We start from the raw sequence: 17123 nt of genomic DNA on the forward strand, positions 1-17123 counted from the left end.
TTTCACCCACCAGTCCCGCAGCCACTCAGACCCAACCAAGTAAACACACAGAGACTTATATTACTTACAAACTGTATGGCTGTGGCAGGCTTTATGCTATCTGTTCTTATATCTTAAATTAACCCATTTCTTTAAATCTATACCTTGCCACATGGCTCGTGGCTTACCAGTATCTTACATGTTGGTACTCATGGCGGCAGCTGGCAGCGTCTCCTGTCTTGGCCTTCCTCCTTCCAGAATTTTCCTCTCTCTTTGTCCCGCCTATACTTCCTGTCTGGCTACTGGCCAATCGGCACTTTATTTATTAACCAATCAGAGCAACACATTCACAGAATAGAGAACATCCCACAGCAATAGGTTTTAGTTAAAAGTTTTCTACATTATTAACTTGTTGTTCCTGTTCCCTTTTCCTCTCCTCTTTGCTCTGCTATGTTCTCTCAATTTTGGGAGGAACATGAAATCTAATAGATTTCACAGGAGCGTTGAAAGTTATGGGGGGGGGGGGAAAAACCTAAAATTCAAAAATTTTGGGAAAGTAGATTTTGAGAAATTCTGTTACCTGAAGCTGGTTATTTCACACTTTGAAGTCATGAGGCTGGAGAGACAGCTGTAAGAGGACTTGCTTAGAGCATGCTGGAGTTAGGGCCTTGGTGCTGTTGCTGACACAGTCAAATCAAAACTGAGTAAGGGTTGTAAGACAGTTGATAAAGCAGCACAGTGTAGTTACTACTAACATGTTAGTACAGAAAGAAGGGAAATTTATTTTCTCAGATCTATAGGATGGAGTAATTAGAAGCAGAATTCATGTTTGGTTAATAGAGGCTGTAGAGAGTTCATTTTAAAGTTAGTGAGCTATCAGATTTACATATTTAATATTTTATTGTTAGCTTTATTGTAACATTTGAGGCCACTGTGCATTTATAAAAGTAAATTATAAATTGTTTATGTGGTTTCTTTACATATATGCAACAGTATTACAACTATTGGTTTACGTAATACCTTGTTATGGACATTTTTACTTTGTGTACACAGTAACTCACATAAGATTTTTTTATCTTTTTTTCTCTTTGTAGGAAGATGATCCATATGATCTTGAAGACCTTTCTTTGGTGATGAAGGAATTACAAAGAACCAAATATAATTCTGAAATTCAGGATCTGTATTTTGAGATGGTTTTATTTTCAGAATGAAAAGTATATATGGTTACTTTTATGAATGTAGAGACATGAGAAAAGAGTTATGATGGCAAAAAACAAAGAGCCTCGTCCTCCAGCCTATACTGTCAGTGTAGTTGGACTCTCTGGGACTGAAAAAGACAAAGGGAACTGTGGAGTTGGAAAGTCCTGTTTGTGCAATAGATTTGTACGCTCAAAGGCAGATGAATATTATCCAGAGCATACTTCTGTGCTTAGCACCATTGACTTTGGAGGCCGAGTAGTAAACAATGATCACTTTTTATACTGGGGTGACATAACTCAAAATGGTGAAGATGGAGTAGAATGCAAAATTCATGTCATTGAACAAACAGAGTTCATTGATGACCAGACTTTCTTGCCTCATCGAAGTACAAATTTACAACCATATATAAAACGTGCAGCTGCCTCTAAATTGCAGTCAGCAGAAAAACTAATGTACATTTGCACTGATCAGCTAGGCTTGGAGCAAGACTTTGAACAGAAGCAAATGCCTGAAGGGAAGCTCAATGTAGATGGATTTTTATTGTGTATTGACGTAAGTCAAGGATGTAATAGGAAGTTTGATGATCAACTTAAATTTGTGAATAACCTTTTTGTCCAGCTATCAAAATCCAAAAAGCCTGTGATAATAGCAGCAACTAAATGTGATGAATGTGTGGATCATTATCTTAGAGAAGTTCAAGCATTTGCTTCAAACAAAAAGAACCTTCTTGTAGTGGAAACATCAGCACGATTTAATGTCAACATTGAGACATGTTTCACTGCATTGGTACAAATGTTGGATAAAACTCGTGGCAAACCTAAAATTATTCCCTATCTGGATGCTTATAAAACACAGAGACAACTTGTTGTCACAGCAACAGATAAGTTCGAAAAACTTGTACAGACTGTGAGAGATTATCATGCAACTTGGAAAACTGTTAGTAATAAATTAAAAAATCATCCTGATTATGAAGAATACATCAACTTAGAGGGTACAAGAAAGGCCAGAAATACGTTCTCAAAGCATATAGAACAACTCAAGCAGGAACATATAAGAAAAAGGAGAGAAGACTATATAAGTTCCTTACCACGGGCTTTCAATACTCTTTTGCCTGATCTAGAAGAGATTGAACATTTGAATTGGTTGGAAGCTTTGAAGTTAATGGAAAAGAGAGCAGATTTCCAGTTATGTTTTGTGGTGCTAGAAAAAACCCCTTGGGATGAAACTGACCACATCGACAAAATCAATGATAGACGGATCCCATTCGACCTCCTGAGCACTTTAGAAGCAGAAAAGGTCTATCAGAACCATGTGCAACATCTGATATCAGAGAAAAGAAGACTGGAAATGAAGGAGAAATTCAAGAAGACGTTAGAAAAAATTCAGTTCATTTCACCTGGGCAACCATGGGAGGAAGTGATGTGTTTTGTTATGGAGGATGAGGCATTCAAATACATCACTGAGGCTGATAGCAAAGAAGTATATGGTCGGCATCAGCGAGAGATAGTTGAAAGAGCCAAAGAAGAGTTTCAGGAAATGCTTTTTGAGCATTCGGAACTTTTTTATGATTTAGATCTTAATGCAACACCAAGTTCAGATAAAATGAGTGAAATTCATACCGTTCTAAGTGAAGAACCTAGATATAAAGCTTTACAGAAACTTGCACCTGATAGGGAATCTCTTCTACTTAAGCATATAGGATTTGTTTATCATCCCACTAAAGAAACCTGCCTCAGTGGCCAATATTGTACAGACATTAAAGTGGAACACTTACTTGCCAGTAGTCTTTTACAGTTGGATCATGGCCGCTTACGCTTGTATCATGATAGTACCAATATAGACAAAGTTAATCTTTTCATTTTAGGGAAAGATGGCCTTGCCCAGGAACTAGCAAATGAGATAAGGACTCAATCCACTGATGATGAGTATGCCTTAGATGGAAAAATTTATGAACTTGATCTTCGGCCTGTTGATGCCAAATCGCCTTACCTTTTGAGTCAGTTATGGACTGCAGCCTTTAAACCACATGGGTGCTTCTGTGTATTTAATTCCATTGAGTCACTGAGTTTTATTGGGGAATTTATTGGAAAAATAAGAACTGAAGCTTCTCAGATCAGAAGAGATAAATATATGGCTAATCTTCCATTTACATTAATTCTTGCTAATCAGAGGGACTCCATTAGTAAAAATCTACCAATTCTCAGGCACCAAGGACAGCAGTTGGCCAACAAATTGCAGTGTCCTTTTGTAGATGTACCTACTGGTACATATCCTCGTAAATTTAATGAATCACAAATCAAGCAAGCTCTAAGAGGAGTATTGGAATCAGTTAAACACAATTTAGACGTGGTGAGCCCAGTTCCTATCAATAAGGACGTGTCGGAAGCTGACTTGAGGATTGTCATGTGTGCCATGTGTGGTGACCCATTTAGTGTGGATCTCATTCTCTCACCCTTCCTTGAGTCTCACTCTTGTAGTGCTGCTCCAGCTGGACAGAGTAATTCCTTAATGCTTGACAAAATTATTGGTGAGAAAAGGAGGCGCATACAGATCACAATATTGTCATACCACTCCTCAATTGGAGTAAGAAAAGATGAACTGGTTCATGGCTATATATTAGTTTATTCTGCAAAACGGAAAGCATCAATGGGAATGCTTCGCGCATTTCTGTCAGAAGTTCAAGATACCATTCCTGTGCAACTGGTAGCAGTTACTGACAGTCAAGCAGATTTTTTTGAAAATGAGGCCATCAAGGAGTTAATGACTGAAGGAGAACACATTGCAACTGAGATAACTGCTAAATTTACAGCATTGTATTCTTTATCTCAGTATCATCGGCAAACTGAGGTCTTTACTCTGTTTTTCAGTGACGTTCTAGAGAAAAAAAATATGATAGAAAATTCCTATTTGTCTGATAACACAAGGGAATCCACCCATCAAAGTGAAGATGTTTTTCTCCCATCTCCAAGAGACTGTTTTCCCTATAACAACTACCCTGATTCAGATGATGACACAGAAGCACCACCTCCTTATAGTCCTATTGGGGATGATGTACAGTTGCTTCCAACACCCAGTGACCGCTCCAGATACAGGTTAGATTTAGAAGGAAATGAGTATCCTGTTCATAGCACCCCAAACTGTCATGATCATGAACGTAACCATAAAGTGCCTCCACCTATTAAACCTAAACCAGTTGTACCTAAAACAAATGTGAAAAAACTGGATCCAAACCTTTTAAAAACAATTGAAGCTGGTATTGGTAAAAATCCAAGAAAACAGACTTCCCGGATGCCTTTGCCACATCCTGAAGATATGGATTCTTCAGATAACTATGCGGAACCCCTTGACACAATTTTCAAACAGAAGGGCTATTCTGATGAGATTTATGTTGTCCCAGATGATAGTCAGAATCGAATTATTAAAATTCGAAACTCATTTGTAAATAACACTCAAGGAGATGAAGAAAATGGGTTTTCTGATAGAACCTCCAAAGGTCACGGGGAACGTAGGCCTTCAAAATACAAATATAAATCTAAAACGTTGTTTAGTAAAGCCAAGTCATACTATAGAAGAACACATTCAGATGCAAGTGATGATGAGGCCTTCACCACTTCTAAAACAAAAAGAAAAGGAAGACATCGTGGAAGTGAAGAAGACCCACTGCTTTCACCTGTTGAAACCTGGAAAGGTGGTATCGATAATCCTGCGATCACATCTGACCAGGAGGTAGATGATAAGAAGATAAAGAAGAAGACCCACAAAGTAAAGGAAGATAAAAAGGTAAGTTTAGTTTATCTTTATAAAAGTGCTCACTTTTGCCTTAAAAGGAAAAAAAATATATATATATACATACATATATGTGTTTAAGATAGTGAGTTTGCCATTAATAAGAACTTAAGACCAGTAAGTAAATATAGTATCTCTTGAATTTTTAAAAATTTAAAATATTTTGTTGGAACAGATTTGTTTTTATAGTTTTAGTACATTTTATTTCTTTATACTTTTTTTGGAATAGAAGTTTGAGTTTTTACTCTTAAGCATGAAAATTGTGGGTGGATGTTACTTTTCTCTTATATTTTCAATAACTTAATTCATCTAATAGTATTAAACATTAGACCCTTTATGTGTATCAGATTTGTATTAAAGTTACATTTAATGCTTTCTACTTGTTTTTTTTTTTTCCTTTTGTTTTGTTTTTCGAGACAGAGTTTCTCTCTGTAGTTTTGGTGCCTTTCCTGGAGCTCGCGCTGTTGACCAGGCTGGCCTCGAACTCACAGAGATCCGCCTGCCTCTGCCTCCCAGAGTGCTGGGATTAAAGGCGTGCGCCACCACTGCCCGGCGCTTTCTACTTGTTTTTCACAGTAGTATTTCAGGACTTTCTATTACTATGTGATTTGATTTCATATAAGCCTTCATTCAAGGATTTTATGGTTATTAAGATAGTATTCAATATATTTTTATTCTACATTGAGCATTTCATCAGTTTGATTTATGGTCTTAATAAATTATTAATATGAAGTTCCTACATCTGATTGCTATTTATCAGACCCAATTAAGGATAAGGATATTTCTAGTAATTATAATACTATTTTATCAGCGTATAGTAAACTGCTCATTATGATTTGGATGGACGAGGCAGGCGGATCTCTGTGAGTTTGAGGCCAGCCTGGACTACAAAGTGAGTTCCAGGAAAGGTGCCAAAGTTACACAGAGAAACCCTTTCTCAACCCCCCCTTCCCCCCAAAAAAATGACTTGGATAGACATTTTAAAAGTTTAAGCTATAGTATTTATTTTCTTTTTTTTTTTTTTTTTTGGTAGACTAAACATTTAAATTGTCTTTTCATGTAGCCTAGACATGTAACAAATATTCTTATGACCTCATGACACATGATACTGACTGTAAAAATCTCTGGCATCTTACACATACCACCTTTTATCGTTAGTCCTGTCTACAATTATGAGGTGGGTTTTTTTGTTTGGGTTTTGTTTTTGAAATAGGGACTTGTGTTCCTCAGGTTAGCCTTGAACTATGTACTCCTCACTGGCTTTGTACTTGTGGTGTTCCTGTCTCAGCCTCCTGAAATTATAGGAGTATACCCCCCCCCCAACCCAGCCATGTCTTAATATCTTTTATTACTACCAAACCTTATTTTCTGCTAATTTGCATAGATTGAGCATCTTTAATCTGAAAATCAGAATCTAAAATGCTCCAGAATCTGAAACCTTTGGGTCCCAACATTAAACTACCCATGGAAAAATTTTATATCTTACCATATCTAATAGGTTACAATGAAAACTAGAAATACTTACAAAATTACCTTTAGACTGTTTATAAATTATATGTGAAACATGAATGAATTTGATGTTAGCTTTGAATTTCATCCTCAAGATGACTCATTTTCTATATGCAGGCATCACAAAATGAGAAAAAAAATTGAGATATGAAACCTCCCTGGTTCCAAGCAATTTAAATAAGAAATACTCAACTTTGTTATTCAGACTTTCATAAACACCAAGAATCTATAGCGTTGGTTCTCAACCTTCCTAATGCTGTGACCCTTTAATACAGTTCCTCATGTTGTGGTGACCCCAACTATAAAATTATTTTGTTGCTACTTCATAACTGTAATTTTGCTACTGTTATATGAATGTAATATAAATATCTGACATGCAGGCTATCCCCACTACAGGTTGAGAACCACTGATTTATAATCTTTCCACTTCAATAATGTCTTTATGTGTATTTTCTGTTTTGATTCACAAATCCTAATTGTTTGGCTGTCTTTTAAGAGAGAAACAGACTGTGTGTGTGTATACGTGTGTACATGCATGCTTGTGGAAGCCAGAGGTTGATGTTTGGTGTCTTTCTGGCCTGTTCTCTGTCCTTTAAGACAGGTCTCTCACTGCACCTGGAGCTCACCAGTTAGCTAGGCTGTCTAGTCATGAGGCCAGCTTTTATGTGGCTGTTGATCAGAATTCAAGTCTCTGTGCTTCTGCAACAGGCACTTTACCAACTGGTCCAACTCTCCATCCTCCAGTATAATTTCAGCTTAAACAGTAGTTGCAGGAATGGCCAAAAGTTCCTGAATGCCCTTCATCGGCTTTCCTGGTTGTTTACATTTATCCCTTCGTGCTTGAGCATGAAGTGCGGGTATGTTTGTTTGCTTGTTTAAGCATTTGGAGGTTAAGTTGAAGGTACTGGCATCTTTGCTATTAAGTGCTTGATTGTGTATTCCCTATGCAAAAATTTATCTACTAGAAGTAGTGTTTCAGTGTTTTCTGTGTAGCAAATTGATTAAAACTGGCAAGTTTTCCAAGGTTTTAATTTTGCTATCTTTTTGTTCTTACAGTGAATAAGTCATTCTTCATGAAAGTTTGTTCTAGGCTTATTTTTCAGAATACATTTGTAATCACCAGACTCAAAAGACCTATATTTTAGTGATTCAGTATTATTCAGTTCTTTTAGTTACATTCTCATGAGCGCAGGGTAAGAATATACCAAATATATTTTGGAATTTTTAACATGGTCTGTCGTGCCAACTGAATAATTACACAACTCCTTGGATTGAGTGTCACTTCTTAAGTTTCATTCACCTATGTAGTGCTTTGGCTTTCTAATTATTTGATTGTAAGTCCTTTTTTCCCCCTTCACTTCTCAGTTCTGATTGTGTTCAAGAGTTTGAAAATATATCATAACTGAAATGGTGTAGGATTTTCATTTTTTAAGAGTATGTAAGATAATCGTTCTGTTTATAATCACTAGCATCTTCGCAAATAGGATACTTTGCCTTTAATTTTTGTTATTTGCTAATTACCTCCATTTGACGTCAGTCTTTTCTACACTTGCTCTAGTGTTGAATTAGCTTTAAGTTACACTTTTACTCCTTCTGTTTGATTAAAGTCACCTTCTCAGCCATCTTTCAGACTTCTTTTCAGAAATGTGTTAGACTTTGATGTTAACATTGCTTTAATTATTAGAGCCATAGTTTGTGTATTTGAACTTTTAAAAAGTGAAGAAATTGTTTTATAAGGTTTTAGGTTTGTTAAGTTTTTAGTTATATAAGTGGTTCTAGTCCATAGTTTTCAAAAGATAAATATAGGTTATTCAACTTTAGACAAGAACAGGTGCAATCAGTGTGGTATTCTATAGACCGAGTTGAATTCAGACTCAACTGCTTGCTGTTCAGCCTCTGCATTGCCATCTAGGAAAACAGAGACATCATACTTAGCATTGCTGTGATAAAAAGAGGAACGTTTATTTAGAACAGTAGCTAGGATACATTACATTTGTTTAAGAGGAAAACAAAGAATTGTTATTTTGTGATAACTGTAGTCTAAATAAACATTTTTTTTTAAATGTGTACAAGTAGAAAAGGATCACCATAGAGTGCCATTCACAAAACTTGATGAAGGGAAGTAAATCAGTGGTTTTCTTTTTGATATGTTTTAAGAAACAGTTTTAGATGGAGAAAAATTTTCAATTATGCAGAAGCATCAAATTGTCTGGATAAAGTGAAAGATGATACAGAAATTGTCTTAATTTTTGGGTACTGTAATATTAATATTGCATTTATAAGGGTTTTTATTGAACCTGTAGCACTAGTTTGGAGCTAAGCAAGGCCTGTATGTGATAGGATTACAAAATTACCTTTGGATTGTTTATAAGGTATATGTGAAACAAATGACTTTGATGTTTAGCCTTGAATCTCATCTATGCAGATACTACAAAATTAGAAAAAATTGAGATGTGAAACACTCTTGGTTCCAAGCATTTCAAATAAAGAATGCTCAAGGAAGAGATTTGGATCACATATGTAGATAGGTAAGAGAAATATGTAAATATTTCATTATAAAGTGATCCAGATTCAGAAACCACATGGGAAATCAACAGCTAAAAGTTGATTCTTCAGAAAGACTAGAAAATAGATAAAGTTGGCAAGATTGGGAAAATACAGAAGCCATAAATAACACTTTAGAATAAAAAGGACGGTATAGGTATCATCAAGATAAGTACCAAATGCTCAGTGAATTAATAAAAGTATATTTAAAAAATTTTAAAATAAACCCACACATATAAAAAAGAATATACAGTTAGAAGTGCATGAAAATAAAAGATAACCAGAGAATGCTGTCAGTAGTGTTGTGCATACTACTTTGAAAGTTTGAAATAAACATCTAAAAGCTACAGTTTGATAATTTGCCTAAATAAGAAAACTTTGATTTAATTGTGAAATAGCAGTTAAATTTTCCCACCAAAGAAATACCTGGTCTAGATAATTTTATGGGACAGGTAATTCTGGTGTTTATACAAGTTATTTCAGAGAATAGAAAGCAAGGGAATACATTCTTCATTCTTATATTTGTCCTTAATTTTATAACCAGATAGTGAAGGTATAAGAAAGAAATGATACATATGAGTATTTATACAAAATTCTTAAATAAAGTTAACAGGTCTACAGAACCCTTTACTGTAAATTTGACTTTTGTTTTGAGACAGGGTCTTAATAGCAAAGGCTAGTCCTGAACTCTTGATCCTCCAACCTCTATCTCCCAAGTGATAGGATTAAAGGCATGCCTTACAATGCATGGCTGGCTTTCAGATGGCTGTTAGTGGCCAAAAAACATTTAACAATATAGAAAAGGAAAATCTTAGTCAATTTGGGTTTATACTGCATATACAGAAGATAGCTTAATATTAAGAATTCGATTTATGTAGTTCCTCTATAAACAAGGGAGGAAAAGTATCATGATAGTGGTACATGGAGGGAAAAAATGCTTGATAAAATTTCATCATGAAAAGACTACTAATTTAGGAATAGATGAGAACTTGGCCAAGTACATGCTTTAGAGTATAGTAAATCATAGGTTTAGAAATATATGCCTTTAGAACCTCAACAGTCTTTATTAAATAAACTGCCTTTTTAAAATAAATACTATTGGACCTGAATATGTTCAAGTCAGATGGGGTCCCAGCACTGAGTGGGAAGTAGACAAGGGGGTCTCACCCCTAACCAAGAAGCTGTTTGCAGTTGATACCTACTTGCAAAGAAAAAATCAGTTTTCTGTAATGGAGTGTCACACTGTATGTCAGCCACACCAGAGGGCAGGCCCCATGCCCAGGAGTAGTTAGCTAACACAAAACAGACTCCATGATTTTTGTTTGTTTTTGCTTTTTGTTTGGTTGGCTGTTTGTTTTGTTTGAGATCTTCCCCCTCCGGGAGGGGGGACAAAGCACACAGAAAATAGAGTAGGTAAGGAGGTTGGGGAGGGTATGGGAAGAGATAGGAGAAAACACGATCAGACTATACTGTATGAAGAACAATTTTAATAAAGTACTTTGTTATGGGAATGAATCTCAGTCTAGAGGGCAGAAGCTGGAGTTTCCAAATTCTTGTGCCTCTTTACAATGACTTTTACAGAGACACATAGATAGTTAAAGGAAAGCATTACTTTATTCAGGGAAGACAACAAAGGAGCTGGGAAGTCCACCATATTCCACCTGTGGACTGGCACCCAGAGGACAAAGGGGGAAAGGCAAAGGTGACCTGTTTTACCGGTCGTTCATGTAGTACCTGCCCCTCCCACATTCCTGGAATGTGGACTTTGCAGAGCATGCTCCCGTGTTTGAATGAACATCGGATAGACTGAGCTGCCAGTCTAAGAAAGAAAGGTTGTGCCACCTGCTTTTTATGCTAATTTCTAGAACCTCCCACCAGGGCAGCCAACATTTTCACTTGACATGTAAATCTTCCTTTTTCGGTATAAAGGGAATAAACTATATACAATTTTTCAAATTTATATCCAGTATAAATTTAGGCACAGTGTACTTTCAGCTTTTAGTCTGTATCAGCTAACTTCCTGACATCTGAAGAAATTAGGGCCTTGAAGGGTGTATCTCTTCATGGTTTTTGTTTTGTTTTTGTTTTTGGTGGGGCTGGGGATTGAACTTACTGCAGGTCTTCATTTAACAAAACTTTGAAACTGTTTAAAGTTTATTTTTCTCTTAATTTTTAGCCTATTTGGAGGAATATTTATTGCTAAATTAGCAGTTGAGGAAGGTATCAATTACTTAACCATTATTACTTTGAAGTTCTGCTCTTAAGGATCCAGAGTCACCTTTATGAAGAACGTATATTTAGGAAAATGAGAAAGTTTTTTTTTTCCCCATCAACCCTCCAGCTAACACTGTTTTTAGTCCTTTTGTCTTGAATTGAGTCAGAGGAATACTGAGTTTGTGTCTCAGCTTTTGTCCCAAGAGCACTGAGTAATTTCTAAAGGATAAACTAGAATGCCTACTATGGGAAAAATTGATACCATATTTACAATTCATGTCCCTGACCTAACAATATATTGCAGTATGATCAGCTGAATTCAGTATAAGTGAAAGTTCTTATACTTATCATAGTAAATATATATATATACACACATGTACACACACACATGTGTCACAGTAAAATATATATACATATATTAACAAAAGAATCTGTTTAGTAATTATAATTTATTTCAAAAGAGGATAGTGATTTTATCCAATAAGGTTTTTACTGAATACTTTATATGACTGACAATACTAGAAGCTCATACAGATACAACTTATCCCTTGGCTGTTTCTCAAGGAATTAAGTCTAGTAAAATTGATTTTAAATTATTTTCAACAAGATGTATCAGTGTATCAGAACTTGTAAATTCTCCCCTATCTTTGTCTTACCTGGAAAACATTGGCTTTTGCTATTATTTCTATTTTATACTGGTAAGCTAAAATTATCTTTTGAATCATTGCTAGGTATGCAGGGTTTATAATTTGTATAAAGTTAAGTATGGTTTATTGCCATATATGATGGCATGCGTGTGCCTATGTAGCCTAACTATGTGAGGCTGAGACAGGAGGATCTCCTGAGCCTAGGAGTTTGAGAACATCTTGGGCAACATGAGTGACAAGCAGTCTTAAGATTTGTTTCTTTAATAGCATTTCAGTGCTGGTCACACCAATTTATGGTATTATATAAGTTCACTTATATAATATATATTTTCACTTATATTTTGCCTTTTCTCATTTCTTGGGCATGTCCTATACTATACATTTGACAGATATAGATTGAATTATGCTTAATTTTTAAAGTATTTCTAATTCATATTTTACTGAGACCTATAAATTAGTTGCTTATTTCGGCATCAGATTAATTATAATTGTTAAGAATATAGTATGTGTCAAGGAGGTACTTTTTAAATTTTTTTTTTTTTTTTTTTTTGGTTTTTCGAGACAGGGTTTCTCTGTGTAGCTTAGCCTTTCCTGGAACTCACTTGGTAGCCCAGGCTGGCCTCGAACTCACAGAGATCCGCCTGGCTCTGCCTCCCAAGTGCTGAGTGCTGGGATTAAAGGCGTGCGCCACCACCGCCCGGCGTCAAGGAGGTACTTTTTAATGCAGGATGCTATGCTCTAGTATATAGATGGATAGCTGTTACTATTGGAAGACAGGTGAATTTATAGCATTTCTGGTTTATATACTACTAACTTCAGTGTATTATAAATGATCGTATTCAATCCTGGAAAAACAGTAGATACATTTTTATGATTTCTAGCTCTAATGTTTTCTTGGTGGCTCAGCTGAAATGATGAAGGGATCCTCAAGTAAACAGAAATTAATTTATGACTTAAAAACCAAAGCTGGATGGAGTGACATGCCTACCTATGAGATCTCCACACTTCAGAGGATGAAGCAGGACCACCTTGAGCCAGCTTTGTCTGCATAGGGAGGCCTTGTTTCAAAACAAAACAAGGCAGACTTCAGTAGAAAGAAAGGCTTTTTAATTAAAAGTAGTGTTCATGTTTCCAATACTTAATACAGAATACATGGGTATGAAAAAGTGATGTTGTGATTCTGTTTAGTGTTATCCAAATATGAGGAACAGTTTTTATATTTTGTATAAAATAATTGTTTTGAATTTTTGGAAATTGTTTTTAGTCATTAAAAATCTGAAGAAAGATTTGAATGTTTCTCCTGGAAAAGTACATACATCAAATTTTACTGGAGTTTTAATATTTTCACAAGACCTGTGGACCCTAGCTGAAGAGTTCTTGTTATAAAATGTGAGAGAGGTGGAAAACACTCACATTTTTCTTTATTTCTTTATTCAGTTTTTTTTTTCTTTCTCATTCTTCACTAATACATTGACTGGCAAATATTGGAGTTAATTCAAGCACTGAAAGGTGTTTGATAGGTATGAAAGTCAAAGGGAATGCCAGTGGTTTAGGAATGAAATTGTATGTATACTATAAAACTTAATTTCTTTAGAATGTAGATATTTGAAGAACCCTGATAAAAATACCCGTTCACTTGTAGAACCAGATGTGGTGACAGTTCCTTGTCCAGGTCACTCTTGGTTTATATTTTATTATTTGTTGTTGATGGCATTACTAAACCAGTCTACTAGGTGGCTTAGAGATGTTTAAACCATTTTTTAGGAAGATACTATCTTGAAGTTTTCTGAATTAAAATCAGAAGCTGTTTGTCTAACGTGTGTCTATAAGAACCCTCACTACAGTTATTTCTTCTTCTTTCATTTTACTTGGTTAGCTTGAAAAGTAACCAGTTGTCTTAGAAGGCACACATTCTTGTTTTTCATTGCCTATTTGGACTCCCAGCCAATACCCAGAACTTTTGTGTGTTTACTTTTAAATGGAGTTAAATAAACTTTCATAGAATCCAAAGTCCACAAAAGAGTTCTTATACTGACATGTCATTGGACATCTCCCTTCCCATGTTGTTGTTTTTTAAATATTATGGCTAGATGTTTTTTCCTTCCACTGTAAGCATTTTAAAGGCAGTTAAGATTATCATGTATCTTTGTATGCACCACACTAGAATTCCTCATCTTGATTCATGAACAGACTTTATTTGTTCTCTTCTTTTTGACTTCCTGTGTTGCCCAAACTGAGTTCACATGTTCTTCCTGCCTTTGCCTCCTGGGTGCTGGGATTACCGTGTGCCTGGCCTTAGGACCTTTTTCTTTTTTTTTTTTTTAAGTTAAAATTCTCAGACTTCTCAGGAATGTTATCTGTAGCCATTTACCAGACTTGAGGTCTTCATCCTTATTTTCACCAACTTAGACTAGTGGTTCTCAGTGTAATTAACTGCTTTTCAGGGGCCGTATGACAGTGTCTGCCTGTCACCACTGGGTTTGAGTGTTGCTTCCAGTATATAAGTCAAGGATGCTGCTAATATTCTAAAATTCATAGGCTATTTCTCACAACTATGGATTAGGTAGCGCTGAAGTTTGAGAAATATTGGTACAGCTGAATGTAGTCTTTAAGGAGATCTCTGTGATTCTAAGAAGGCAGCTATATGTGGCATGTTTGTACCTGTTTGGTAAGAAAGGCAGGTTTTTCCTCATAGGTCATAGCTTTTGCTTCTCTGTCCTCATCATGATTGAGCAAGAATGTGTTTTTAGGAGCGTGCTGCTACGGATCAGAGCTACATACTATTGCTATTCATCATACTCAGCTGCTCTTTATTCTGCTATCACATGTGTTGCTTCTACTCCATTGTTGCAATCCTAGTTGAGTTTTTATTACTTCTTACTTGGACTATTGCCATGTTTTTTTTATTAAATATTTTATTTTGTGATAATTGTAGATTTTTACGTCATTGTAAGACATACAGAGATCTCAGGTTTGCTACAATAGTATAACATCTTGTTAGACTATAGTACAATATCACAACCATTGCATTGGTATTAGATGTCTGCTTTTTTAATTCCCCAGTTTCTGAATTGTTTATGTGTGTATTTAGTTCTGAATATTTTCACATGCATGAATTTGTATATCTGTCACTAGAGTAAAGATTCAAAACCAGTTTCACCCCCAGCCAGTCCTTCTATTGTTCTTTTCTAACCATAGTCTCCTCCTCCTCACTCTTTCCCCAGTCTTAACTGCCTACAGATTCTAGCCTGCTTTCTCTTTGGGTAGTTTTGTGACAACCAATATATTACATGAGGCTGGGCGGTGGTGGCACTCGCCTCGAACCCCAGCACCCAGGAGGCAGAGGCAGGTGGATCTCGATGAGTTCAAGGCCAACCTGATCTACAGAGTGAATTTTAGGACATCCAGGGCTGCACAGAGAAACCCTGTCTTGAAAAAACAAAATAATAATAATAATAATAATTACAAGAATGAAACCAAACAGTAGGTAACTTTCTAGGACTGACTTTCATTTAGCATAATTCCCTTCGGATTTATTCAAATTGTTGTATTTTTCAATGATTTGTTCCCTCTTATTGATGAATAATATTCTACAGAGTGAGTATATCCAGTTTTTAAATTGTTGAAGGACACTGGGTTGTGCCTTAGATTTTTTTTTTTTTTAAATAAATAATGAGTTCTTGTGTTTCTAGAATAGGACTACAATTGCTTGGTCATAGAATAACTTCATATTTGGTCTTGTAAGGAAACTGCCTTACTCTCTTCCTGAGTGGGTGTACCATTTTAGATTCCCACTGGCAGTGGATGGTCTATCCAGTTTCTCCACATCATCACCAGTATTTACAGTGTAATTATTCTTTAATTGAGTTTCTCTGCTCCAGTCAGCATTAGTTCAGACTCTCTATTACTTTATAATGGAAATGCCTCGTCTTTCTTCCTACAACTTGTGGTATCTGTAGAATTCAGACTCCTCAGTTAGGCCCCCAGAGTCATTTGCAGTGTGACTCTTGTCTGCTTTTCTACCCTTGTCATTCATTCCTATACAGTTGGAAATTCTAAGAATATCAGATAGGTACAACATACAATTGTGTCAGTGTTCCTGTCGTGAAGATTAGGATTGTGCACATCCTTTGAACAAATGTCTAATATACAATGAGCAGTAAACGGCAGTTTCTGATTTCTCAGTCCTTAACCTAAATATAACAGGCAGTCAGATATTTGGGGGCCAAATGACTTAAGAGACTAGATACTTAAATTTCTGGACTCTTTGATGTCTTTTCGTGCATGTAAAAAAAAACCCTGCCTTCTGGAGTCTGGAGTTAAGGCTTGCATCCAGTCATTTTCCCATTTAGTAAACTATTTTATATGTACTGTAAATAGCTGGTAGTGAAGTGTGGGGTTTCCTTCTTTTTCTTCATGTAGATTAGGTGTTTCTTGAGGACATTAAAGTCCTTAATTTTTCTGTCCTTCACAGTAACCAGGTATGATACACAGGAAAATTCTTCAGTTTTTATATGCTGTTGTGTCCAAATGAATTCATTTAAGGTTGACTTGTGTCTTTACAAGTAATAATTCTTTGGTATGATTCAGATGGGATCCTTAAAATTAGGAACAGTCATTTAGTGACAGTCAAAAGAATCTGTAATTAGGTAAATAAAATGGTTGACGGGGAATGGTGTTGGAGAGATGGCTCAGCAGTTAAAAGTACATGCTGCTGTTGGAAAGGACCTGGGTTTGGTTCCCAGCATAACAGGTAACAACTGACTATAACTAGTTCCAGGGGATCTACACCCTTTTCTGGTCTCCACATACAATGCACAGACATGATGCATGGACATATATGCAGGGAAAACACTAATGCACGTAAAACAAAAATAAATCTTAAAGTTCCAGTTAGCTGGTGAATAAACTGACAGTACTTTATGCATTTACTAACAAAAACCTTATGTAGTAGAGAGCCATTGGATTACTGCCTATAGTTTTATGTTTTTCTGTTAGTGATGAACCAAATATCCATTATGTGTTATTGTCCGATACATGTACTAAAAAAGAGAAAAAGGTTACCAGATTCTAAATAGTGTTCTGAAAGTGGTACTACCATGCTTCTGATTTGTTCACCAGGAAGAGCCGAAGGGAAGGGAAATCAGGATTGACTCTGGGGTTTGGGCTTTGAGCGACTGGATGGTTTTCCTGTGAAGACACTTATTCCTTCTTACCTTTTATGTCGTGTTTAAAGTATCTGTT

The 17123-nt window shown here is 35.9% G+C and overlaps 1 protein-coding gene across 4 annotated transcripts in view; it reads left to right on the plus strand.

Annotated features, from left to right (window-relative positions):
- Arhgap5 (Rho GTPase activating protein 5) overlaps positions 1-17123 on the plus strand; it is an 83125-nt gene that overhangs the window by 13630 nt on the left and 52372 nt on the right. For all 4 annotated transcript variants that reach the window (XM_052738513.1, XM_052738512.1, XM_052738515.1 and 1 more), the window contains exon 2: positions 1074-4959. In XM_052738513.1, the coding sequence (XP_052594473.1) occupies positions 1240-4959 (3720 nt within the window). In that variant the 5' untranslated portion in view covers positions 1074-1239. The remainder of the gene's footprint in view (positions 1-1073; positions 4960-17123) is intronic.

This window comes from Peromyscus californicus, unplaced genomic scaffold (assembly GCF_007827085.1).
Source record: "Peromyscus californicus insignis strain IS unplaced genomic scaffold, ASM782708v3 Scaffold_15__1_contigs__length_86483966, whole genome shotgun sequence".
NCBI lineage: Eukaryota > Metazoa > Chordata > Mammalia > Rodentia > Cricetidae > Peromyscus > Peromyscus californicus.